The sequence below is a fragment of the Epinephelus fuscoguttatus genome, linkage group LG16, assembly GCF_011397635.1.
Source record: "Epinephelus fuscoguttatus linkage group LG16, E.fuscoguttatus.final_Chr_v1".
NCBI lineage: Eukaryota > Metazoa > Chordata > Actinopteri > Perciformes > Serranidae > Epinephelus > Epinephelus fuscoguttatus.
Window position 1 is genome coordinate 19,239,221 of NC_064767.1, and position 26,310 is coordinate 19,265,530.

The 26,310-nt window shown below is 44.6% G+C and overlaps 1 protein-coding gene across 3 annotated transcripts in view; it reads right to left on the reverse strand.

Annotated features, from left to right (window-relative positions):
- dlg5a (discs, large homolog 5a (Drosophila)) overlaps window positions 1-26,310 on the reverse strand; it is a 48,143-nt gene that overhangs the window by 6,132 nt on the left and 15,701 nt on the right. Inside the window, exons 3-27 of one of the 3 annotated variants that reach the window (XM_049599784.1) lie at window positions 25,308-25,461; window positions 24,593-24,736; window positions 22,880-23,063; window positions 21,703-21,962; window positions 21,145-21,457; window positions 18,889-19,119; window positions 18,352-18,536; window positions 18,139-18,264; window positions 17,107-17,239; window positions 16,830-16,957; window positions 16,565-16,740; window positions 14,396-14,499; window positions 13,075-13,167; window positions 11,828-12,880; window positions 10,471-10,591; window positions 10,240-10,384; window positions 9,774-9,907; window positions 9,536-9,625; window positions 7,243-7,411; window positions 5,408-5,570; window positions 2,984-3,117; window positions 2,142-2,306; window positions 1,864-2,047; window positions 925-1,073; window positions 25-195 (exon numbers count right to left, since the gene is read on the reverse strand). In XM_049599784.1, the coding sequence (XP_049455741.1) occupies window positions 25-195; window positions 925-1,073; window positions 1,864-2,047; window positions 2,142-2,306; window positions 2,984-3,117; window positions 5,408-5,570; window positions 7,243-7,411; window positions 9,536-9,625; window positions 9,774-9,907; window positions 10,240-10,384; window positions 10,471-10,591; window positions 11,828-12,880; window positions 13,075-13,167; window positions 14,396-14,499; window positions 16,565-16,740; window positions 16,830-16,957; window positions 17,107-17,239; window positions 18,139-18,264; window positions 18,352-18,536; window positions 18,889-19,119; window positions 21,145-21,457; window positions 21,703-21,962; window positions 22,880-23,063; window positions 24,593-24,736; window positions 25,308-25,461 (4,909 nt within the window). Of the gene's footprint in view, window positions 1-24; window positions 196-924; window positions 1,074-1,863; window positions 2,048-2,141; window positions 2,307-2,983; window positions 3,118-5,407; window positions 5,571-7,242; window positions 7,412-9,535; window positions 9,626-9,773; window positions 9,908-10,239; window positions 10,385-10,470; window positions 10,592-11,827; window positions 12,881-13,074; window positions 13,168-14,395; window positions 14,500-16,564; window positions 16,741-16,829; window positions 16,958-17,106; window positions 17,240-18,138; window positions 18,265-18,351; window positions 18,537-18,888; window positions 19,120-21,144; window positions 21,458-21,702; window positions 21,963-22,879; window positions 23,064-24,592; window positions 24,737-25,307; window positions 25,483-26,310 lie in introns of all 3 variants that reach the window. The other 2 variants (XM_049599785.1, XM_049599783.1) reach the window with 2 other exon arrangements.

The following is a 26,310-nucleotide window of genomic DNA, read 5'->3' on the forward strand; positions in this document are numbered from 1 at the left end:
GCATGCATTGGATTCTCCACCCACATGTACTTGCTGGGGATCTGCCCCCTCTGGATCTGCTGTGCATTCTCATCTAGCTGCCAGGCCATCCACGTCCCGAAGCTGCCCTTTGGTAAAGACTCATCCACGTACAGGATATCGTCCTTCTTAAAACTGAGGTCCCCCTCGGCCTCCCCCACCCGGTCGTAAAGTGCTCTGGTGAGAGGGAGAGACAAAGATAGATGGGGAGTTATAAGGAGCGGGGTGGGACGAGGGAGCGGAAGAAGAGCATAAAGTTGATGAAGTGAGAGAACGGGTGAGGTATCAGACAAGAAAGGTGTGAAGGGAACAAGATCACGAGATAGGAGCAGGGTAAGGAAGAGAGCGCGGAGAAAGTTTATCTACTGACAGTGTGTTTGCCTCTTGTTGGAGCCTCGTAAGTCATTCCCGAGCAGCCTATCTGTGACAGCCAGGGGGGCTGAGTGTATTTACTGCGGATGACATCACAAACCCACTTGCCTATATGACAAGTGACTGCGGCAGCTGCGGCAACACGCCCCGACAGACACCCAACAATAAAACATGACTATTTTGGAGCTTCATTTTCCACTCATATACAGTGTATTTTCTAATCGCTGGAAAACACTGAGCACTAAAATGGACGAGGTGTTGGGTGTGTTGCGTAGTGAGTGGGGAGATTAGATAACCTAAATTTGTGGTGTGATTAGCAGCATTGCAGTCACACGGTGGATCTGGGACATAATTGGTTAGATGAAAAAGATTCCAGCTTGTCCGAGGGGCGCTCCAGTGGTGGTTCTAAATATAGCGGCATGGACCGAGACGAGGCTGCTTGGGGGAAATTAGCGTGGTCCTTTTACAGAGCTGTTACACAGAAACGTGCAACAGTGATCTGGGTGCATGAGTGATGTGTATATGTGCGTGTACCTAATATAAAAGCCATCTCCTGGTACGTCTTTGAGCGTGCTGAAGTCGTCTGGCCGATGCTGCACCTTGAATGTGACCGTCTCTGCAGGCTTCAGCATCTCGACGTACACCTCCTCCGCCGTCTTATTCTTCATATTCACCGAGTTGTACTGAAAGATGAGGTGATGAGAACAGGGGGGGAAAAGGAAAGTGAACTTCACATCATGAAAAATAAGACAAACTTGCAGAGCAGAGAAATTTAGTGAGTGTTTACACTCATCTGTGTATTCATTTGTCGTTGCCGTGAAGGGTCCACTAGTACACAGCTACATTTCCTCCGGGCTTTCAGCTGTATTAAAGTGTCGCCGTATTGATTTGTGCCACGTATGGCAGGAAGAAAACAAACAGGATGGGAGATTGAAGGACGGACTGATGACAAAGCTGCATGGCAATTCAGATGGCAGGCCCTTTGTGGCGGAGCGCTAAGTGGGAGCATGCCACAAATTGTCTGTTACGAGTTTGCGGTGCTCTGAATGGATCACCGGCGTGGAGTCAAAGGGAACGCAGACGAGGAGAAGATCAATGAGCAACAGTGACGGGCAGGAGAAAAAGAAATGCCAGCGCCTTCTAACAGTGCTCGAGTCTGAAACTACAATAGCACACAAAGCTTTGCAGCATCTTATTATAAGAGTTTAGCTTTGAGATCACTTAGAAAAACTGACACCTACAACTACTGCTACTGTCTTACAAAAATCCACAGCAACTCCATTTGTGAAACTGAGTAAATACCCCACTTAAAAAGATCTGGCTCTCCTGTTACAGAACTGACTGAATAGAAATACTTCATGTACTCAAATAATTATTAATACGACAAATAAAAACCTTCACATTATGCATTATCTGTGAGTCTCCTCGCAGGTTGTGTGTATGTGCATGTGTGTTTGTTGCACGAATCCACACCTCCACAATGAGGTCCCCAGGAAGCAGCCCATCAGTGCCTCTGGCAGGGCTGTCCTCGTCCAGGCTCTCTATGTAAACGCCCCGTAGGTTTCCGCCGCAGAGCGTGACTCCCACCTCCACCCCGGGCCTGCGTACCGTCACAAGCCGTGGCTCACCCACTTTTCTGCTGCCCTCAGACGGCATTCTAGAGGACATAAAGTGACCAGTTTAAGAGTTACAAGAGTATAATGGCGTGGCACGGAGCAAGAGTTTCTCCTCATGTCTGTGTTGAGGTTTACCTGATGAAATTGTGGGGACTGGTGGTGGGTGTGGTCTGCTTGGAGGAAGGCGTGAGCGTGCCCTCGTCCTGTTCGCTGAGTGTGTCGATGGTGGAGTGATTGTCGGGGGTGGCGGCTCCGCTCCCCTGGGGCGTCGACTGAGTGCTGACTGGCTCCAGACGGGAGCTGCACCGAGAGGAAAAAAATCAGAAATAGGAATGTTATGACTCCATCATTAACATTACATCACACAAGGTCTTCCTCACAGTAGAGTTCAGCTAATAACAGTGTCTCCATTACACACTTTGTCCACCAGAGAGCACCGACAAGTTTATTTATGTTACACCGTAAAATGTTTAAATACATATTTTGGTTATAATAACTAAATTTCTTTAAAAACTCGTCAGGTCTTATGGTTCATTGTATGTTATCCGCCGATAAAAGCTGGCATTGTTTTGCTCTCACATATCAACAGTGATGTCAGACTCCAAATTCTAGCATCGGCTGGACTGGTTCGCACACACTGTGTTGTATTTAAAGATGAGAAGCTACGTAGTTAATTACATCTTTAGACTTGGCACCTGGACGAACAGCGGCTGTTTCAGAGATTCCTTTATGTTCATTCAGCTAAAAAAGTGTGAATGCAATGAAAATGCATCATCTGGCCTCACCGCTCAAAAAAAAAAAGTAGAAGAAACTACAAATGCGTTCAGAGAACACCTGGCTGTACGAAACTAAATACCCATATCATTCTTAAACAGAAACACTTACTGGAACTGTTTCAGAATTGAATAGAGTGGCACACCTGGGACAAACCCAACACTGAACATCTACAGACAACGCCACAAGAAACATCTTGTTACCTGGAGCGCGAGTGGTTGCCCAGCTGATACATGTGTGGGTTGTACTGGGCCATAATGGTGATGGTGTCACACTGCTGGCCGATGATGAGGCGCGCCTGCTGCTCCGTGGCGTTTCGCAGGTTGATGCCATTATACTAATGAAGGACATAAAGTGTGATTAGGGAGAGAGTTGTAGGAGAGATGGGGTTACTACAACAACATAGATATATTATGAACGCGGTATGCGCCCGGTCTATTAAGGGTTTTAAGTCATTAGTAGCACTTGGTGGAGAAGACTGGCAGGGGATTAGTTTTACACCCATTTTCAAAGTCTTTTAAAAAGAGTGCCTACTCTCTGTAGCCATTATTTGCTCTGCAACATCTGTAATTCAGAACTGCTGAAGCAATGCATGCTTAATTCTGGTTATGTAAAGCCACCAATTCATATTTATTCATATGTTTTGTTTTGTTTTATTGTCTATGATGCATGGATTATTGAATGGAATGGTAAATGGACTGCACCTGTATGGGGCCATTCTAGTCTCCTGGCCACACACAGTGCTTTTTTTACACCAGAAATCACATTCACCCATTCACACACATATTCACACACTGGTGGCCGAGGCTACCATACAATGTGCCACCTGCTGCTCAGTTTTTTAACACACTCACACACCAATGGAACAGCCATTGGAAGCAATTTAAGGTTCAGTATATTGCTCAAGGATGCTTCAACATGCAGACTGGAGGAGCCGGGGATCGAACCGCTTCCAATTAGTTGATGACCCACTCTATCACCTCAGCCACAGCCAAATTGAACAGAGTCACCGATCAGTTCCCTAATTTAATCTCTTTGAGCTTTAACTATTAATAAGGAGGAAAAGTCTTCACAGGATTTCCATTAATGACTAACTTAAAGGTCCAGTGTGGAGGATTTAAGGGGACATATTAGCAGAAATGGAATTAAATTTAATATGCTTTCTTTAATCACCTAAAAATAAGAATCGTTGGGTTTGAATGAGCCGTTTATATCTACACAGGGAGCAGGCTCTCGCCCACAGAGCTCGCCATGTTGCACTGCCATTATTCTACAATAGCCCAAAACAAACAAACCAAACAGTGGTTCTACTGTAGATAGGGCCATTCACGTAGGTGGTAGCCCTTCCACAATGAGAGCATCAGAAAAACACTGATTTTAACATGAAACTGTTTTACTCAGTGTTTTTACCAGTTTTAATCACCTGGTCCGTTTGTTTTAGAGCGGAAGAGACCTCTGCGGATGAATCGACTCCTGGTAAAAACCTCCTGAACATAGAACACTGAAGGAATTCTAACCTGGAGAAGTTTCAGCTGGTTGCAATCTGCAGTTCTCACCAGTAGATGCCACTAAATCCCCCTAAGGGTGCTTTCAGACCTAGAGTTGTCTTGCTTTGGTTCGAATCAGGGACTAATTTTGTTCCAAAGTTGTATAATTGTCTAGAGTTGGTTCGTGTTCTCACGGCAGCATTTACAAGCGGACCAGATAAAATGCCTTGCGTGAGAAAGCTGCTCTTGATTGGTCAGAATTTCCATGCGGGAAAAATCCTGGAAGTAAACAAAACGTTAAAGAAGAGTACACTTGCAAGATAAATGTGACACTTTCTAATGTCACAATGGAGGGACAACTACGCAGGTTGATTTTAGCGCTGCTCATCGTGGACTATATTGCTGTCATTGTTCATTTTAGTCAAACCATACAGTTTGAAAACGAGGGGCGGCTCCAACTAGAAAACAATGTTTTGATGCACTGGATGAGCCGAATGTGCATATTAAGGCAGTACAGGAGGAGGTGCACATTAATAATTCTCCAGGACTCCGCTCATGTTTAACCCAAACAATGTGTCATGTGACTGCAGTTGGTTCAGATCAATGTCGGAACACATTCTCACCACAAACGAACTGCACCAGAGTTTGTTTGTAACCAGACCGAGACCACCTCTTCAAGAAGGTCTTGGTCCGGTTGTTTTGGTGGCAACTAAACCTTGGCAAAGTTTTAGTAGGATAAATTCCCACACTTTCCAAAAACATTTTCAAAAACAACTATTTTTCTTTTAACAACTCAACTGTATAGCACCCACCGAGCAGTACTTGCCCTCTTGATGTGACATTGCAACAGAATTTCAGCTTGTGCAGCCATTTCAGATGGAGTGAAAACACCTTTCGGCAAATGCATTTCAGCAATTATTAAAATACTGGGAACTGTGACAACTCTAATGAATGCAGTCTTCCAGGAAGTGAGGCCATATGGAATAAATGCATGGTAGGCAGCAAAATGAAGAAGGGGGAACATATATTAGCAGCGTTGAGGATTAGACTGCTGCTGTACTGTTGTGCTCCCTGACAGGCATTTCCTATTTATGCTGCTGGAAGCTGTAACCTTTCCAACACACAGTAGGCTGTTCATACCTCCAGTAATTGGTCTCCGTACTCCAACCCTGCCTGGTGGGCGATGCTACCTCCAGTAACTTTAGAGACAAAGATCCCTCCGTTCTCCCCGCTGACGATGGAGATGCCGAGAGGCTCCGCGCCTTTGTGCACTATGACATTGCGGGGTTCCTCCAAGTATGGCCTGGTGGGATAGAGGAGAGTGTGTGAATGAATAGCATCCCAGAAAAGCAGTTGTAGGCGGCCATACAGGAGGAAGCTGAGAGGGTGAGGCGATGTCACAGTTGGACTGACCAACTTATTTACAGCTCTGGAGAGTTGCTGGCTACCTAGGCTTTCAAAAATCATATCTGGTCCAAATGATAAGCATCGTTTGTATTTAAAGAATGTTTGAGCCTGAGCTTACTCTTCCCCCCAGGCCTGTAAATTGATCATCTCTCCAGAGCGCAACTTTACGCCTGGCTTACAGAGGAACCTGCACGGGACACTGTGTTTGACATCATAAAAGCACAGGCAAATGAAATCCCCTCACATGAAGGAGATTTGCATGAACTTTGTGTGTCTTCATAACAAGTTGGCTTTGGACATTGCACACAATCCCATGGAGGCAGATAAGAGGAATGGATTAGCAGCCAGAGACAGGGGTAAATAGAGTGCTGGTGTACAAACAAGACCATGACCCAGAAGCTCCAGGCTGAGTAATAATACCGTTGCATAACATACATACTGCCGACTACAAAAGTGACTTGGCTTAGGGCCAAAATATAAACATGCATGTTGTCATCATGGGGCATGAGCACTGCATGCAATATCTGAGGTTCAAGTGGGTTTTTCCGACATGGAAGGAGAGACAAGTGCAGACATGTAAACATAACACTGAACCTTTGAAGTTCAGCGAGTGGAGCTAATCAGGTTTAATTTTTTTGGTTTCCTACGGCGCTAATATTGTGGCATGCAATCTGAAAACTAAACCGCGCTCTTGTGAAGGGTGAAAAACATCACAGTGCTCCTTTTGCATTCATTATAGTGCATGTAAAGTGCACATAACTACTCCTCAACTGCACTGAAGCATGTGGACGACGTGAACTTGAGGGGAGAAGGGTGAAGGAGGGGGGCATTCCCTTGTTTACAGCACTGTGAGGGGAGAACGAACCTGAGGCTCCTGAGAGAGGAGAACCTCGGCCGTGCAGCCAGAGGAATCCTCAGAAAAGATCGGTTACGGTAAAGAGATCTGGAAGCGGAAGGTTGCAGAGAGGTGGGAGGAAAATAGAGAGCAGAATGGAGGACAGATATCATACAGAGACAGTAACAGCGTAACAGACTGAGAGGTGTCAGCGGTACAAAATGGGACAGAAATATTTGGAGGACAGAATAAGCTGACATCCCAACATAGCGGCAGATCACTGCTTCTTTTCTTGGAAACAGCAAGAGGCGTCTATAAAATTATTAAGAGTTTTAATAGGATTTCAATCTGAATTTCAATGAGGGATTGCACAGCTCTGACCAGGATAGACCTGTTGCCTGGCAACGCCTTTTGAAATAGCCTAAGAGGATCCCAAAGGGCAGACGTAGGCCATATTGTACCTGCTTCTGAAGTGATCCTTATAATCATACCCTTGATCATTCACCCAACACATACAACACATGTGGAGCCATTTTCTCAGTATCCCAGCTCCACAGACCAGCTACACACCAATAACAATCATCTGATTGATATTCTGAACAGGTCATCTGTGAAAAGGCAACTTCCAATTTTCAAATGTAAATTGCGGCGGCGTCACACCAGGGCAGACATGTCATCCAACTGTGCAGCTCATTTCTGGTATGATGCTTTTTAAAATTTGCTGCCATCATACCTGTCTTTCCTGCGCTCCCCTATTGGCACAGGGCTGACTGAGATCCGAGGTAAAGTGGAAATGGAGCCTTGCGACTGGCTGCTGGCAAACGAGGAAGTCTCCAGATTGAGTGGCGACTGTGGAGGCGTGATGAGACTGGGACTGCTACACTCAGAGTGTGAGAGGGAGCCTGGATTTAGGAGGAGAGCAGCAGAGAGGGACAGAATGAGAGTGTGTACAGTCTAGGATGACATCTCATATTAAGAATCCGCTTTACTGCCAACAGGGTTTTAGATACTAGGAATTTGCTCTGTTTTTTTTGGTGCATAGACAAACATAAATATAGAGGTGCTGGGGTTTAAAATGTACAGTGCAAAAGTGCAAAATAGATATTCTAGTGCAGTGGTCCAGCCACGGGATCCAGACTTCTCCTTAGTCATTAGTTCAAGGTCCAAACAGTTTAAAATATTCAGGTCACAAGCTAGTTTGCCGTCTCTGTCAAGTAGCTGACCATTGTTCACTCACTCTACAGCAGGAAACGGCACTTCAAAATAAAAGCTCTGTGTCCGAAATTCACAATACTTAAAAATAAAGTGTGCTTTTTACAAACTTGATACGTTTGCGAGTCACTTGCAGCCCATTCAGAATGGACATGCGACCGACTTTTGGACCACGACACACCAGTTGGGAACCACTGCTCTAGGGGATGTGCACAGGTTGACAGTAAAGATGAACACGAAGATACACTTCTGGACTACACACTGAAATCTGATTACAGTTGCAACTTCACTCCATTTTGTAACACACAGAGCTTCAATAAAGGACAGTAAACACCTCATCTCACTCGTCACACATCCACAAATATCCTGACACTTTGACAAGGAGATTGCTACCTGAGCTGCCTGTCAGCAGTTTGTTGCTTTTGGTTTCTGAATCTGCGTATGGAAGGTTGGTTTAATTATAGAAGCACATAGTTTTCACAGTAATGGTTCTAACCACCTGAGGTGGAGCTCTGGGATTTTAGATCTTGAACTGCATGAAGACTATTTACACCTAAACACAATATTTTTCTCTCTGAACACTGTGTGAACACTCAGAATGCACATTAACACCTCGTGCACAGGAAACAAAAGTGTCATAATTGGATGGTAACCCAGGGGTCGCAAACATTTCCATCCATCCATCCATCTTCTAACCGCTTCATCCTCTTGAGGGTCGCGGGGGGGCTGGAGCCTATCCCAGCTGACATTGGGCGAGAGGCAGGGTACACCCTGGACAGGTCGCCAGACTATCACAGGGCTGACACATAGAGACAAACAACCATTCATGCTCACATTCACACCTACGGACAATTTAGAGTTATCAATTAACCTAGTCCCCAATCTGCATGTCTTTGGACTGTGGGAGGAAGCTGGAGTGCCCGGAGAGAACCCACGCTGACACGGGGAGAATATCTAAACTCCGCACAGAGGGGCTCCCATGCCTGGGATCGAACCGGGAACCCTCTTGCTGTGAGGCGACAGTGCTAACCACCACACCACCGTTGTAAACATTTACTATCTGAAAAGACATTTTGACTAAAAACCCTTTACTTTAAAAAATAAAAAAATGTGAAAGTCAAACGGCTGGAGCCGCTCATTCATTTTGTGTATTTACATCAAAATAGGATTTATTCAAAGTTTTCCACCAGTGGTGAATTGTTAGACTGATTAAACACAGCCTCCCTCTTTCATTCCTTCAACCACCTTCTTGAAAAGGTTGGTTTTGTAATATCGTGCATATCCAAAAACCTCTATTCATGTGGGATTTTTTTTGGGGCATGCATTTCTGCCCCAGCCTTTCAAACTGTTGGCAAGTTGCTCACCTGGTAGAGCAGGCGCCCCATGTATAAAGGCCTTGTCCTTGCTGTAGCAGCTGTGAGTTAGGTCCCAACCCACAGTCCTGTGCTGCATGCTGTCCCCCCTTGTCTTTCCTCCTTTCATGCTTACAACTGTCCCATCGAATATCGAAGGGAATAATGTTTACATGACCCAGATCAAAATTGGAATATTGTGGATTATTGGTGTGCATGTAAACGTAGACACTAAAGCTGAAGACTGTCCATTCCAGGTCTTTAAATGAGAGTTCACACCTGACAATGACAACCTCAATTTAAAACTTTCTAAAATATTGATTTTAAAACTCAGCAAACTGACAAAGTAAACCAGGCCTGAATTTAAAAGAAGAAAATATAGCCAGACCTCTATCTGCTGCTGAGCATCTTGAACTAAGGGCACTGAGTGTGAAGGTTATTTTTTTTAATACTGAGCCGTACCTCTGTCTGACCCCAGCATGGAGCGGGGGTAGCGGGGAGTGGAAGGGATTTTGATCCTCTCTGTGCGGTACTGGACATTATTGGAAGAACCTGGCAGAAGGATGAGATGATACAGGAATGAATGCTGTGACATAATATCCAAAAACAGAAAGGGCACCGAGACCGTGACCTTTACGTGTGTGTGTGTGTGTGTGTGTGTGTGTGGGAGTGTGCATGCGTGCGTGAGTGTCAGACTGACCGAGCCGTGCGCTGGAGGGCAGTGAGTTTGTACCGTGTGAAGCTCTGCTGCTGCGTGACGACGAGGATTCAGAGTAGTCACTCGTGCGCTTCTGCTGGCTCAGGTCCAGGCTCAGACGACCCTGGTGTTGCGGGCTGCACATTAAAAAAAAAAAATCCTTAGGAAACAGTGATATAATTCTGCATACAATGCTTGTAGAATTATTTAAACATGTAAGATATGTCACAGTTCAGAGTTAATTAAATTCAGCTAAATCACAACTGCACAATATTAAAGCAAAGCAACAGTAGGAAATTCTTTTCTACCCGAACCCAAATTTAATTATGTGATTCTGCCTTTAGGAAACAGGCTAATTAGGAAATATTAGTCATCATAACAGAAACTCATCAGAGACACTGAACCGACAGTTAAAGAGCCTCTGAGGTTTTGAGGGTCAAGGAAACGGTGAGCGTGAGAAGGAGGTAACCTGGTGTGGGTGTGCTGGTGACAGATCTGCGAGGCGACAGATGGACAGTTGCTGGTGTGAACGCGGTGACTGCGCACCGTGTACACTGGATTCCTCATCACGGCCGTCACAGCGGGGCAAGGAGCCAGGCCCCGGTGGGCTGAATCTGACAGAGCACAAACACAGCGCCATGTTAGAGAGGGAGAAATATGTGATTATGGTGAAAAGCGTGTAAGTGTTCGAGGAACTCACTAGGAGGTAGGGTGCCATTGTAGACTGTGGGGACGAAGCCGACGCTGTGCCTGTGGGAGCGGCTGGGGGAGGAACGCAGCATGTCTCTGGGCTCTGGTGAATGCTCGTCGTTAGAGTAGCTCTGTGATGAATGACAGAAACAAATGGTTATCGTTCTCCCTGCAGGGTAACAAAACACCATTACGTCTTGGGAGGAATCCTCTACCCTTTGCTGGAGACAAGTACCATATGAGAAAAATGACAGCATGAACATCCCACAACAGTAAAATGAACATTTATCCCCACTGCGTTCTCCTGTGTGCTCCGGGGCTTGAAGAGGTAGCCAGGCATGGTTGTCTGAGCCCCAGGCACTGACTCAGCTCCTGGGCTGGGTAGCCGTACCGGTGCAGAAGCATCAATCACTCCGACACGCTGGCTAAGAGGCAGGTCCCAGAGGCATAACTCTGACGGGGCTGTAAATTCTATTACAAAATGGATGCTTTGGCCCACTGGGATGATTTGAAATGTTGGTCTCATTTTGAATTCAAACAATTCTCAGATGTGTCATTTCCTCATCTCTAGAGGAGATGTTCAGAGACGCTTCTAAACAAACTGCCGTGAATTGGTGCGGAGGACACGCAAAGGAAACAAGGACGCAATTTCAACAAATAAAGACTCTAAATCAATATTTGAGGCCATTAAGACATACTTTACCCCACAAATGACCATTTGTGTGTTTATTACTCATCCTGTGTTATGCTGAAGTCTGAAAGAAAACTTTGTTTTTCTTGCATGCCTCTGGTGAACGACGAATCCAACAACTGAGAAAATTCTTGATGAATTAAAGTCACAGGTGTCCATGTTTAACAACACCAAAACCATATCAAACTCTCACACAGCTCATGCAGTATATTCCAAGTCTCATTTATATAGTTGTATGCTCAGTACTTTCCAAACAGACGGCCCTTTGCGACAGGAAATTGAATTGAAAGTGCAACTTATCTGTGCTCTCTTCAATGCCAAACTCCATTGACAAAAGCACTAATTTTACCTCACTGAACACAGGAGCTGCTGGTCTACCGGTGCCTTGATTGGATCAGTTTGTTTTTGTTGTTGTGCGACTTCGGTGCAGCTCCTGTGTTCAGCAGGGTAAAATTACTGTTTTTGTCAATGGAGCCTGGCTTTGAAGAGAGCATGTTAAGTTTCATTTTAAGTTCAGTTCCCCTTCAGAGAAGACTGTCTGTTTGGGAGGCACTGAGCACATGACTGGATAAATTAGACTTGTTTTCGTTTATCGTGGAGGCAAGCAAAAAAAATAAATGTAACTGACATACAAATGGTCATTTAAAAGGTGGCGTATACCTTTAAATGGACTTACTTGGAAGGAGGGAAGAGTGATGGTCTGTGGGGTCATCCTACGTCGAAGGGCGGGAGCAGATTTAGGACGCGGCCTCTTTACCTCTGGCTCCTCCCCTCTGGTTCGGCCGATATCCTCATCACATGACTTCCGCGAAGTCAGGACCTTGCCGTCCAGGAAATAGTGGTTTCCATTCCTGTCTCTTTCTCGCTCGCTCCTCTCTCTGCTCTCTCCCGCTGCCATGGAGATGGCAGCCTCCCCCTTGCCGTCTGAGGTGATGGTGCAGTCGGAGGCAGAGCTGCTTTGATGTTTGTGTTTGAACTTAAAGGAGTCACTGCGAGTGGGTGGGGTTGGAGGGGTTGGGGTAGGGGTTGATGAGGAGGAGAGGGACTCTGTTTTGGAAGGCTGTGGGGAATGGGAAGCTGCAGCAGCGGCAGCTACTGCTGCAATCTGATTGGCTGCCATGTACTCCATCTTAGAGGAAGGGGTTTCGGGGCGTTTGAAAGTGTCTGGGTCAAAGATGGACTTCCTCTGCTTGGGTGATTTGTAGATGGAGAGCTGGGCTGCTGCTGTGACCGGACTAGTGTTATCTGGTGCAACCGACATACCTCCCACCATCATCTTGGGCCACGTGCCCCCACTGTGCTTCTTCTCCAGGGCTGTCTCCACTGTGATGCAGTCTGAGGCGGAAACAGGGTCAAAGGGCAAGGAGGAAGGCGCCTTTGTGTAGGGACAGCACTCTTGGAAAGCACTGGGCCCATAGCGGCCAGTGCCCAGGTCAGAGCCCGGCCGAAGGCTAGTGGCGTGGAGGGAACCCGTGGAGAACGGCTTGCCGATGTCGCTGTACACCTCATCAGATTCGCCTCGGCCCTTCCTCCTCTCCCCAGAGATGCTACTTGTGCTGGTGCTCCCGACATCCGGGCAGAAGATGTCGGTCTGCGTAGAGCTGTTGTGTTTGAGGTTGCGACTGTTCCGGGAGTGAATCTCAGACAGGTGAATGCGCCCATTGGACTTCTCCGATGACTCACGCAGACTCTCAAAGATGTTCTGCCCTGATGTGCTGTGAGGGAAGAACTGTGGGGCGGACAGATGAAGGAATGTTGTGACACACCGGCAAAATAATGCATTAGATAATCTATTTCTCACAAACCACAGAGAAGAAGCTTTAATCTGCTACATAGGGAATAAAAAAGTAGAAGGAAAGCTCCTGATTTTTGACATAAGTGAAGTAGAAAAGTAGCTCAGGCAGAGAGATGAGTGTGGCCCACCTTCATGAGAGAGAGACTAAGAGAGTCCCTGCAGCTCCTCAACAGAGCCTCACACTCTGTCACAGATTTATTATCCAGAGCAATGCCGTTTATCTGGGGAGTAGAGAGAGACACTGGAAATAAGGACAGGTCCTTCAACACTAAAGCGATCCACCTTTTTGATATTCCTCTGAAGAGTTTGCGTATGTCTTATTGGAAGTGTTATTAAAATACATGCACATCTACAAACACATACAGGTGACGTATCTCCTGAACATGAGATTGCCTGGGGGCTGAAATGTGTCTCGCTGCTGCGGTGAGGAAACCACACAAAATCTAGGCCAGCACTTTTCAGTCTGAAGAACCCTAGCGCTGCAATCCGCACATTTCCATCACAATGGGCTCGACTTGAGACGACTTCTTTAAACGGTCAGAGATATTAAAGAGCAAAGTGGGTAATATATCATGGCTGAGATTTATCATACAGTAAGTTCAGGGACAGACTTTCTGCTTCAACCAAGAACAAGTCGGATACATTTCATCAAGCGTCTCTGAGTTCACCATGGAGTTCAGCCACTGACATTCAATTGCATCCCATGCATATTTCATTGAAGACTCAGCACTCTTATTTTTTTCTTTTTGCAAACACAATTAAGCATTTAATAAGTTATATATAACCCGATACACTAACTTGATTAACATTCATAAGGGCGTGATAAAATACGATACTCTTTCATGATTAAGATCTCTTAACGCATCATCTGTGCTTACCATTGCTAATTGTGGCTGCAGCTGAGCTATCATCTGGCATATCACTTCCCTGGCTGCATGCAGGAGACTGCTATGCTGCTAAATAGTGAGCAGTGGGATCTAAGTGCTCTGGGATTAAAGGCAGTGCACAGGTTTCACGCCTACGTTAAACCTAACAGGGGAGTTATGCTAATCTTAAGAGACAGGGTCATTTTTCAAAGATAAGACACGGAGATGCACAGTTCCATTTCTGTCACTTGTCTTTTCTCTTCCATTCGCTCAAGTGTGTGTATTGTAACTGTGTGTGTGTGTGTGTGTGTGTGTGTGTGTGAGACAGCTCCACCTAGCCCTCTACAGCTGCAAGTTTTTGAGGATTTAATCAAAGCAGGAGACTTTCCTCCTTCTACTTCACATACTCGACCAAATCCCACCTTATCTGGGTTTGGAGTTTGGATACAGGAATAGAACGAGGCCTGGATTAGAAAGCCAAAGGTAACCTGCGTGAGCTCAGCTGTCGTGTGGTGGATGTGGAAGGAGGGAGTATAAAAAAAATAGTGAAAGAGGATTTCATAGAAGGTAGAAAAAGACTCACGGCAATCAGCCTGTCTCCTACTGTGAGAGAACCTTCCCTGGCTGCTGGGCTGCCCTGCACGAGGGCGGTGACGAACACACCGCTCTCCAGACCGATACCGCTGTCTGAGACACAGGAGGGGAGATGGGGTGAGGAAGAAGAAAACGTGAGATAAAACTGAAGCATTAACAGCCAATGAGGCATAGTAATGAGACAAGACAAAGCAAGCTAAGAAAGTTTGCATGAATAAGGATTAATTTAATCTAATAATAGTCCTAATGGCAGTCTAAAAAAAAAGGGTATAAAATGAGTAAATAGCGTTTTAAGATTAGGCAGAGCTCTGCTGCACAATTAAAAACTTCTCTGTTGAGTAAATCCAGAGACTGGAAGAAAGAGACTGCATGGCAGCAACTGTCAGACAGTTTTAACTTCAGAGATATTCAGCATCATCACAAAGCTCAATTGGGCTGTTAACTTTTTTTTTTTGGAGGAACCTGATTATTGTGTTCAATATAACTCCAAAAAGCTGAAGGTTCCCAAGGGCAAGTTTGAAGTTATAATTATCGAATTTCAAATTGGAATTTAAAGCTGGCGCAACAGGGTTAAATTTAATCTAGTTTTAGAATAAAAACTACATTGACCTTTGAAGAAAGCTTAAAATGTAATCCTTCTTCATTTTAAGCTAGTTTTAAAGTTAAAGCACCACTATTCAAAGTTAAACTAAACTAGACTTAAAGCTAAAGTTGGTAACTTTAATGAAAATAACTGTCATATTTGCTGAAACTGTCAGTATATATTCCGAAAGAATTACACTAAGGCCCTGACACCCCAAGCCAACAGTCGACCATTGGTCAGAGTTGGGCTGTTGGTGAGCATTTGCCACCTTCATCAGCGCTAGTTGGCCTCTTTTTCTGTTGATTCAGCATATTGAATCAGTATCGGCACAGCGGAGCTCGTTAATTAAATCACTGTGATTGGCAGTTCAGCTCAGCGCACAAGAAGAGAAACGGAAGTGAGGAAAGTAAACAAAGAGCTAAAAGTGGAGAGGAAGTGGGACCAAAACAAACTTGTTCCAAAAGGTACGACTGTTCTTCTTTATTAGCAGAATTGTTGTGTGCTGTTTTGTATTATTGTTCACTGGTGCATGGTAAAGATGCTTTGTTCTGTCAACAGTGAATTGTGCTGTTAATGTGCTAACTAGCTAGCTAGCATCAAGACGGTGCACTGGTTTCCCTTTTTGAGGGACGATTACAGACGACCGCCATCTGCTGGTATGGGGGGGTATGTCCTCTCACGCAGGCACAGAACCTATGTGCTTGTTGGACGTCGGTTTGATGTGTTCATATGCTACTTTTGGCTGAGACACAGTGACGAGAGGCAACAAGGGCTCTTGTCACTGCTAGTTCTCCAATGTCAGTTTTGTGTGTCTAGGCCTTACGATAGTCTGTGAAAAAAATCATGTCTATCCACCTCTGCTTCTCCTATGGCCTATTATAGCATTTGCCAGAATCAGACCGTGCGGCAGCAAAAACTAATCAGAGCCGAGGAGTCTCTAAAGCAGCTGTTAATCGTGTCAATCGCTCTGTTAACTGCGGTTAAACTAGGCAGCCCTGATCAAATATGAATCAAGATTCAGGGGCATCGGTAGCTTAGTGGATAGTGCTGGCGCCCCATGTACAGAGGCAACATTTTTAGTGTACTGTTTTGCTGTTAAATAAGAGAGTTGGTCCAGCTGGTGGGCGGTGCTTTGTTACTCCTGTTTAACTGTTTTCAACATGACGCCCAGGTCACAAATGTTCTCATTTTACAGCTAAACAGTACACTGAAGTATGTTTCTGAAAACATTTGAGGTGAGAAATAGGCAATGCAGTCACAGAACTTTGATTCACATTTGATCAGCACTGACTAGTTTGACAGTTTGACCACAGTTCACAAGCAGTGATTGACAACTGCATTAGAGAGTCCTCTACTCTGGTTGTTTTCATTTACATGCAGTAAGGCCATTAGAATTGCTATAAGGCAATAAAGTAGGCAGTGCCGCATGATTTTTTCCAGATTATCTGACTCGGTTGGTGCTGTGTGAACATTAGAAAGTTTCAGCGAATGTAAAAGAAGTTTATAACGTTACCAACAGTAGCTTTAATTAGGCTTTAGAATGAATCCTTGTTGGTGGAGCCCAGCCTAACATACCTTTGTGTCCCACGAGGTTGATGTGGACAGGAGTGACGAGTCTTCCTCCCAGAGACTTCCTTCTTCGTACCACCATGTTGATCAACCCTCCACCATTAAGGACAGCCTTCACCACCTGCTTCCTGTCCTTATTGGTCAGGTCCATGTCATTAATCTTCAGCAACCAATCATTCACCCTGGAAACAAAAAACGACGGATGATGAGGCGTTTAATTGACTGTTAGTCCAGAAAAGGACACAGGACAGCTTCATGAGGCAGCTCGTACCTTAACCTTCCATCTGCGATACTTCCTTTGTCAACCCTTGTAACAAATATTCCACAATCTCCTGGTAAATACGGATCATTTACCCCCTCGGCGATATCAAACCCAAGTGCCTTCAAATCCATGTCGTCCTGTAAAAGGCGATGATAGAAATGTCTGTTAAGTTGTTCACTTTGACAAACTTATTTCAATATCCTCAAGTTTTCAGAGCTCCACTTGCTCCCAGGAGACCAAGCGTGTCACCAAATCACTCTCGATAAGAACTGAGCGCTGCTCTTACCCTGTCTTTCTCAAACTCCACCACCTCCGTCTCCCACTCCAGGGAGTCTGTGTCGATGGCTGAGTCGTGAGAGCTGTGGGCCATTAGCTGACAGAACCGGGCTTCCTTCTCCAGCTGGCTCTCCATCTTCTCCCTTAACAGAAGAGGACATCGCACACACAGTCAAAGGTCAGTCACTTGAGGATGGATGGGCAGAGACAACAGAAAGGAAGAATCACACATCATCAGTCTGTATAGCGGAAGATATTTTTCTAACCAAAAGCACAGTGCTTTGTGACAGTGTGTATCATTCTGTAGAAAAAAAAAATCTTGCACAGAAATAAAAAGAATACAAGTTTTGACCTTTATATGTGAAATTAGGCTCATACTTCTCGTGCCTTTTCAAAAGATGCCTTCCCTCCAAACACCTTCTGTCATGTGATTTAGGGAATCAAATTTATCTTTACTCATCAGATAACTAAAAGTAGACTGCACACAATGCCTTTCTGTCAGTAAGATATATCGTGTCCTACTGAGGCATGCCTTGAGGGTAGCTGTGACATTAAAACCCCAATCTTACATTGTTCTTTACAGAGGATAGAGCTAGAAAACTCTCAAAGTCACAGCACGCTCCATATGGTGCTCTGACTCACAAATGGCTGTCATATTCACTTCAGCCAGCAGAGGGCACTTTTACATACAATATAAACGTGCTCATGTGCAGGGAGGGCCAGTGAGAAAGCAAATGTGTGTGTGTGTGTGTCCATAAAACTGCTGCTTTTCGGGATTACACTTTTAATCTGGGCATGTGGAAACGGTGCCAGACAATCCGCTTCATGATGTCTCCTAAGGGGGAATATCACAGTTTACGGCCGGCCACACACTGAGAACAACAGCTTACGGAGACAAAGACAGTACAACACACTAAGTTTGGCCGGGTAGAGGGAATGCTGTTCTGTGCTCACTCAATTGCAGGAGGATTTTCCTTGGACTGCTTATTTGAGTCTTTCTTAGCGTCATAACTGAGGCTTCCGAACTACGGTGAAGACTCACTTTAGTTCTTTGAGCTCCCGCAATGCATCGTTCTTCTGTTTCCTCATGTCGTCCAGATTACGCAGGGCGTCGGCCAGATCGCTGACTGCGCGGTCCCTCTCCCGCCGCAGGTTGTCACACAGAGTCCTAGGGAAGGAGAGGAAAGAGGTTGATAAAGGCATGTACACTCCTGACTTTGTCAGGTGGCTTTGACAAACCCACACACAGACCGACCTTATGCTCTCCCTCTCCGCCACAATCTTGTCCCTCTCTTGAAAGGCCCAGTCCCGTCGACATTTGGCAACCTCGGCCTCTTGTGTGGCCTCCTTCAGCTCCTGGGACATGGCCTCATACTGTTTCCTCAGCATCTCGATCTCCTTATTGGCTCGTTCCATGTCCAGGGTGGCCGAGTCTTGTTTCTAAGGACATTGACATAAAAAGAATTCTCCCTGAACGTATACTCTACATGTGACGTTCGTCATAAGATCCTGGAGTTTACAGTGTCTGGAGTGGAAACTTTCCAGGCGTGTGACTTTCAAACAAACCACAGCTCATCTTTAAGGTCTTGAAGTTCAAGTATATGTGACCTGCAGTATGACTATTAAGAGGGCCATCTAGTGGGCAGGCAGAGGTGTGACATAAATCCGCTTAAGGGTCAGTTCCCTGACACACTGTAATCCACCACCTGACAGCTTCCTGGATGCACTAAGCTCTTTATCATGTGTCTAACCTTTGACTTCACGCTGTCAAATCTAAGGTGCAGTTTGTTACCTGTCTGGCCTGATAGTACTCTCGGAGCAACTGATCCCTTTGAATGATGGCCTCCGTCCGCTCCTTGCGGGCCACGTCCCTCTCCTCCCGGACCATCTCGATGTCCTTGCAGGCCTGGCTCAGCTCCTTCTGAGCCTCGGCCTTGTCCTTCACCTCGTGGCAGTACTTCTCCAGCAGCTCGTTCCTCTCGCAGATGGCCCTGTCGCGGTCCACCAGTGACGAGTTCAACTCCTGTGGGGGGAACAAAGGGGGCGCAATGGAATGAGGGCATCTCAACACTGTGAGTCATTAATGCGATGTGAAAAAATTATTTGAGGGCCGATGCAGAGTGATCCAACGCTGGTTTATGAGTCTCTTTTGTCTGTCAACTAATGTTCAGAAACACTCTTCAAAAAGGAGGCGGTGGAACTGAACTATTTCTGTACAGTGTCACTGGAGAAAATGGCCTTTGATCCGCTGACTAAAAAGTAGATGCCTGGCTCAAGTCACGAACAGACGCACTAAAAACCTGACAGGTTGATATTAAATTCTCACAGAGGAAATAGTTCGCTCAGTCACTGTCAGTAAGACAGTGAGTCTCTGTGGGGAGCTGTGATTGATGAGTGATGACAAGAACAGTTTTATTCTAAATTTCTTTATATTCAGTTTTTGAAAATAAAGTATAACTTTCTCATATCTCTGCGGTAAATATGTAGCTGGAGCCAGCAGTCAGTTAGTTTAGTTAAAGGAATATTTTGCCGCAAAAAGACCATTTACTCATTCCATATTAGGTTGAATTTGTTAAGATAACCTTGTTTTTCCTCACATGCCTCCACAGTGAATGAAGAATCCAAAAACAGACAAGCATTCGTCATGAATAGAAGTAACCCAGGAGTGCATTTAGCAACAAAACTATAACAAAACATCCATTAAAAAAACTCACACACAACCCCAGCACTAAAATCCAGTCTATTTTTTCCAGTCATATGCTCAGTACATCCCAAACATTCATTTTCGCTAAACATTACCTTTTAGAACACGTCAGTACAAATAGTTAGCAATAGCTCTGCGATGACGTAGAGCCTATGCTGTACCTTATGCCATTGCCTGACATGCACCTCCCCAGAAATGTAACTACATGTTGCAGTAACACAGACCTGTCCTGTCCATTTTTGTAAGCTGAAACCATTTCCCTCAGTGGAAACAAAGCTTTTATTTACTTTCATGTCTCGGATAAGAAACAATAAATTGTGAAGACAATAAAGCCCCAACTGAACTTTACAGCACTTCACAGAAACCCCACCGCTGACTAGCATTTTGGAGGTGTAACTGCAGAGTGACACAGACACACCACTGCACAAGTATAAATGCTCACGAGGGTGTAGGCCTCGTGCGTAGGCTACAGTGCAGTTGTGACAGTTAATAAACAGATGTTTGGATATAGTTTTGCTGTTGTTAAATGTGGTCGCCTGTGACTTCAGTTCATGAAAATTGTTCACCTTTTTTTGGATTCTCCATCAACCATGGAGGCATATAAGAAAAACAATGTTTTCTCCACACGTTTTAAGTAACATGGTGTTAATTATTTATATATAAATTGTAATTTTGGGGGTGAAGTTTTCTTTGAACATAAAGACTGAAAACTGGAAGGGCACAGCCATCCTGGATCTGTCCAAAGGCACCAAAACACATCTACCAGTACCTCTAAAACTCATTAATAAGTCATATCTTGTTTGTTTAAGTCCTACAAAACATTACATCTAAAAAAACATTTGCTGTTTTATGGGATATTATGTGAAAACCTGTTTCTTGGCCAGGACCAGTAACTTCCTGGAGTTTCCACTGCTCACCTTGCAAGTGGACCCAGGCTAGAAACAGTCCAGCATAGAGCCATTTTGAATTAAAGAAACAAGATGTTATGTGTTTATTAAGAGGTGCTCAGAGTAGATTTTGTTACCTTCGGACAGTGCCAAGCTAGCTGCTTCTCACTGTTTTATGCTAAGCTAAGCTAACTGGCTGCTGGATACTACTACATATTTACTGTTTAAACATAAGAGTGTTATTGATTGCCTCATCTTACACTTGGCAAGAAAGCGAATAAGCGTGTGGTCAAACAAATATCAAACTATTCCTTTAAGTTTTTCATTCATCATGTCATTAATGATGTTTTTAGATACAACATTCTTCATGTTCAGCCTGGCCAGTGACCTCTCTGGATATTAAGAGTGCATCCACTGACTTATGAGGTAAGGTTGTGTACATTCTTGAGCCTGATACCTGTCTTAGTGCCTCCAACTCCTCACTGGCCACCACCCTCTCTGAAGAGGTGTTCTTCAGTCGGGCCTCAGCTGCCTCCAGCTCTGTCTGCAGCTTGTCCAGCTCCTTGATCACCTGGTCCCTCTCGCTCATGATGAGCCGGTACTCGTTGAACACCGAGTCCCTCTCCTCCTTGTACTTCTCGCAGTCCTTGGCCGCCTTCAGCTGCAAGTTCTTGTAGCGCGTCACCTCCGACTGCAGGCGCTCCATTTCCCTCTGCAGCTCCTTGTTCTGCGCCGAGGACTTGTTCAGCTCCTGCTGCACTGAATCAAACCTGGGGAGGGCAGAGGAAGATGGTAAGCGTTTTGGCGAACAATTTTATGAGATGCTCATATTAAATAATGTGCTGGCTGCAGTTTGACTGTAGCTCATATCAGTGCGTGTTCCTATGTGTCTCCCTGGACCGAATCAACATTACAACATTTACTGCCTATATAATTGTTTTTTGGAATAACACAGTGGTCTGTTTTATCTCATGTGGTCTGTTCTCTGCATGTGCGCAGGTAATAAATGCTTCACCTCCTCATCGAGGTGGAGCACTGCTGCTGGTAGTGCATGGCCGAGTCTCGCTGTTTGAGCAACGCGTCCATCTGCTTCTGCAGCCTCCGGTTCTCCTCCTCGGCCTGCTCCAGGCGGCTCAGGTCTGTGTTGTGGTTAGCCACCTTCTCACTGTAGCGCTTGCTCAGGGCATCATACTCCTTCTTCACGCCCTCCAGCTTGTCCATGGCCGTGTCGTACAGTTTGTTTAACACCTCTGATGAACCCTTCTCTCTCATTACCTGGAAAGGGTGACAAAAGTTACATGAAATCACTAGACAGCTGGTGATAGTGTTCACAATGTTGATGCCATCAGATGAAACTGAACTAAGCCTGTGTTTGCTGTGCCCCACCTTGGCAGCAGATGGCATCAATGTCTAGGTTGGGCTCCGTTTTTAGAGCACAAGCAAACCCTGTGCCAGCTTAAACAATGGCTTTTTTTAAAAGTGCAAGTTCATTTCAAGAACTCCATTTATGCACGTTAAGTAAGACTAAATGACTGGCCTGCAAAATAACCATTTCATGTCTGGAGTGTGTCCTTCAGAATGCATTATTCACTCTCCGTGAGGCTGTGTATGTCTCATTACTGCAGGTCTTGCTGATATGGCCCTCCTGATTCCTGACAGAGCTGCTGTGACCCGAGGGCTGTATTGACCTCGCCCGCACGGCACACACAGCAAATGCACTGATCTTGTAGCTACATGGTTTGGGTCAGTGTGCCCTTTGCCCAAGCCAAAGCCCTTTTCTTCTGCGCTTGCCCTTTTCAGAATTGCTCTGTATGCATTTCCCTCTGCTTGGCTGCCCTGTGCTCTTAACCACTGCAGTGCTCCCATGGGTGCTGTGTGAGACAGTGCTGCGTAGTAGTCCAATACGGGTCACAGCACCCTTGTGCTGTTTAGAACAAAGTAAGGAAATATTGTTTGTTGCTCCAAAATTATGACTTCAAAATATAAAGAGGTGAAACCTCAGCACTGTTACAAGTATGTGATGCAGTAGCAGAGGGACAAACACTTTTGGGAAAAAGCAGTTTGATTTTGTGTATTGGCTCCAGCATCTGTGCCATATCAGTATATCTCCTACGGCGATTCCTGCCCTTATAACATCTGGACAGCTACAGCACACACCCACATGCGTGTCTCTGCCTGTGCTTGGATTTTACCTGCTGCTGCTGCAGCCGCAGGTCCGCTAACTCTTTCTGGTCTTGACTGTGCAATCGTTTGAGCTCCTCGCAGTTCTGTTTCAGGTGGTTGTGCTCTCGGACGAGTTGGGCGTTGTCCCTCCTGAGTGTCTCCATCTCCTCCTTCAGCTGCGTCTGCTCACCCAAGACGCGGCTGTGCAGCATGCTGAAGGGAGGAAGCGCACAGGTACATAAAGCAAGATACACTGTACATGCAAATATACGCAACAGAAACTTAGGTATCAGAAACTTAGATTTAATGTTTTTAAGACCTTTTTAAGATAATTTTAAACCAAATTTAAGACTGATTTTCAAACAAATATCTCTTTTTTATTCAAGCAATGCAAGTAAGTATATATGTGGTGCAGCAGAAGTAGGTTTTTATGTAAAAATATGGTTATTAGAGTGAGTTAAGTTAATCAACATTTTGCCAAGCAAGTGTAAGTATACAGTAAAAAGACAGTATTAGGTTCAATCTTAAGTTTAAAGATCTGTAACATCAGAAGAGTGGACTTTCATGCAAAAGAGCTTGACTCAATACGACAAAAAGTAATTTAAAAGTTGATCAATTAAATTAGATAAAATGGTTTTGGCAATTAAGATCTCACAGATTCAAATTTTAAACGACATTATGACTTTTAAGACCTATTTTATTATGAAATTAAAGACATTTTAAGACTTTTTAGGACCTGCAGACACACCGTTTGATGTTTTTAACAGGGGCTTAAACCCAAACAGGATTCTGCATGTACTTTGCAACATGTAAAACTTAAAAAATAAAGTGATTTCAGTGATGATCTTAATTTATGAACAGTATCCAAGAAGAGGACACTATCCGGACGGTTCTTTTTGGTAGATACATCTTTGTCTTGTTTTTTGTTTTTAATTATGTTTTTTTATTTTTGGTTTGAAATAAAGTCATTAATTCAGTACCTCTCTAGAAATTTCTGGCCATTGTGGGGAGTAAAAACCTTAACTTTTATGTTTGTAATATCATTGCTAACATCACTGATGTGCTTTCATTGGAGTGATTAAAGTCAAAACTGTATGAAGAATCCATGTTACCTATATGCTGTGTAAAATGTCTGCCTGATTCGCAATTAGCTTAATTTGACAACTTATGTTTTGTTTCTGTCATGTTAGAAAATATTCCAATTAGCTAAACACTCTAACAGCTAATGCACCGTATGATCAGTCTCTATGCTCCAGAAATTTTGCCTTGGCTTACGAGCTGTTAGGCTGAATAATTCAATCACATAAATGTCTCCATTTCCAAGCTTTTAAAACCATGCATGTCTTTTTTTTTTTTTTTTTTTTTTGTAGTGCCAATTCTCTTTCAATGTGAAAGCCAGCTGTAGCTCCGAGGGATGTTCTTTCAATTAGGTTAATTGCAACACCATGCCAGTATCTGCTACAACTCCAGTAAAAACAATGCAATAAAATGTAATTATTTCTGCGCTGAAAAGCGGCAGGTGGCAGGTGACACAATGTGCATCCTACGCTTACATCATTTGCACTTCAGTAAAGACTCCTGACACACAGTCGCCACTGCTTTCGTATGGAAATATAAGCAGCTAGATGCACAGCATGCAGGCATATTATGGGTAAATATTTAAAAGTGAAGCGCTGTGAGAGTCCTTCGTTGGCAACAAGAAAGGGAAAGGTGCCATGACACCTCACAGGAGAAATACTTACTGGTAGAAGTCAGCCTCTTTCACAGCTTCCTCACACCTCTTGAGCGTTTTGGTGTGCTGGTTCTGGAGCGACTGCAGATCCGCCATGGCCCTCATGCACTGGCTTTTCAGACGCTCATAGTCATGACTGGCTTTGGAATTTGGCCTTCAGGGAGAAAAGCAGCAAAGGAATCAACCCTCTATCCAGCAGCCTTGTGCTATAATGTGGCCGAATGCCACTCAGATAGGATGTAAAAGACTGAGCTGACCTTCCCCTTTTGTGAGAATTCATAAGATACAAATAAAATGTTCCACTGGATGTAAACAGCATTAAAAAAGTATGCAGTGATGTAAGCAAAGCAGCCTTCATATCATCTGTTGCACAAGAAACATCTGGTAACTCGAGCACATTAAACTTAATTAAGCAGCCAGTGTTAGAGCCCTCTCTCTGCGAGGTAGAGTCAACATTATTCCAGACAGCACAGAGTTAGTAGATGAAAACATGGCAGCCAGGAGTGAGGACACTGACAGTCTAGAGAGAGTAAACATTAGCAGTCATAAACTGTATTCTAAGGTCAAAGTCAGTAGCTGAATCTGATGTGCTCCATTTAAGCAAAAAGCATCTATAATCACAGCAGACAGATTCATAGACATCAGCCAAATTAAAGTGTTAGCAGGAGGTTTGAAAAAAAAAAACAGTAACAACAACGACTTGGCAGGCAGGCCGGGATTTGCACCTGCAGTCGTCGAATGTGGTCCCGGGCGATGCCAACGCCAGACGCTTGCGGAGCTCGTCCCTTTCCCTGGTCACCTGGCGGAGCTGGAACAAGATGGTGTCCAGGTTGTCGCCGGATGGCCGGTTGTCGTTGATGGCTGGGGGTGGGGAGGATGCTTCACCATTAACGGGCGAACCTGCAACAGTGAGCACATTACCAGAGGCTAGGACTGTTGATCAGCACACACTGGAAAAGTTTCCCCCTTTAATTCAGAAGAGACACCCAAATGGACACATAACTTATCAAAGAGTAACCTTGCATCACATTTTAGTATTAGGAAGCAAAAGAGTTGAGCCCTGCCCAACATTCAGGGCAGCAGCCGCCTGTTATATAATCTGCGAGGGGGTTTCCGTGACAATTTGCTGTAAATTTGCAGAAAATTAAGTCAGATCTACAAGACTACACCATCTGTAATCTCTGACATGAACATGAAAGGAGCAGATTTGGTACTTTCCGTGTGCTTCAAATAAGAGTAACCACATATGCTTTGATTAAATTTAAGCACTCGTGTTTGGAGCACTGAGGCATCTGAGGTCTTTGTAAAGGAATAATGAGTCCACACTGAAATACTTCAGTCATAGTGGTTATTTTCAAGGAGAGTTCATTTTCTTTACCCTGGCCTTATGTTTCTGTTACAAGATCTGTTCCATTCTACCTGTCGTGACTGAGATTAAAATTCACCTAATGGATTTCAGGGTGTCTACAGGTTTTAGACACTTAAATTTAATGCTTTTTGAGACCTTTTTAAGATAATACATAACCAAATTTAAGACAGATTTTGGACAAATCATTAGCCCTTTTTAGATAGGAGTTGTGCAAATTTGCAGGAAAGCTGAGTCAGTCCTCTTTCAGCATTGGCAGTATAAAAACAAAATTGGGGAGTGCAGCAAAATGTCGCCTACCTACTTTTGTTTATACAGAATGTACCTTTTTCAGGGCAATGGGGGCATGAGCAAGTAACAAA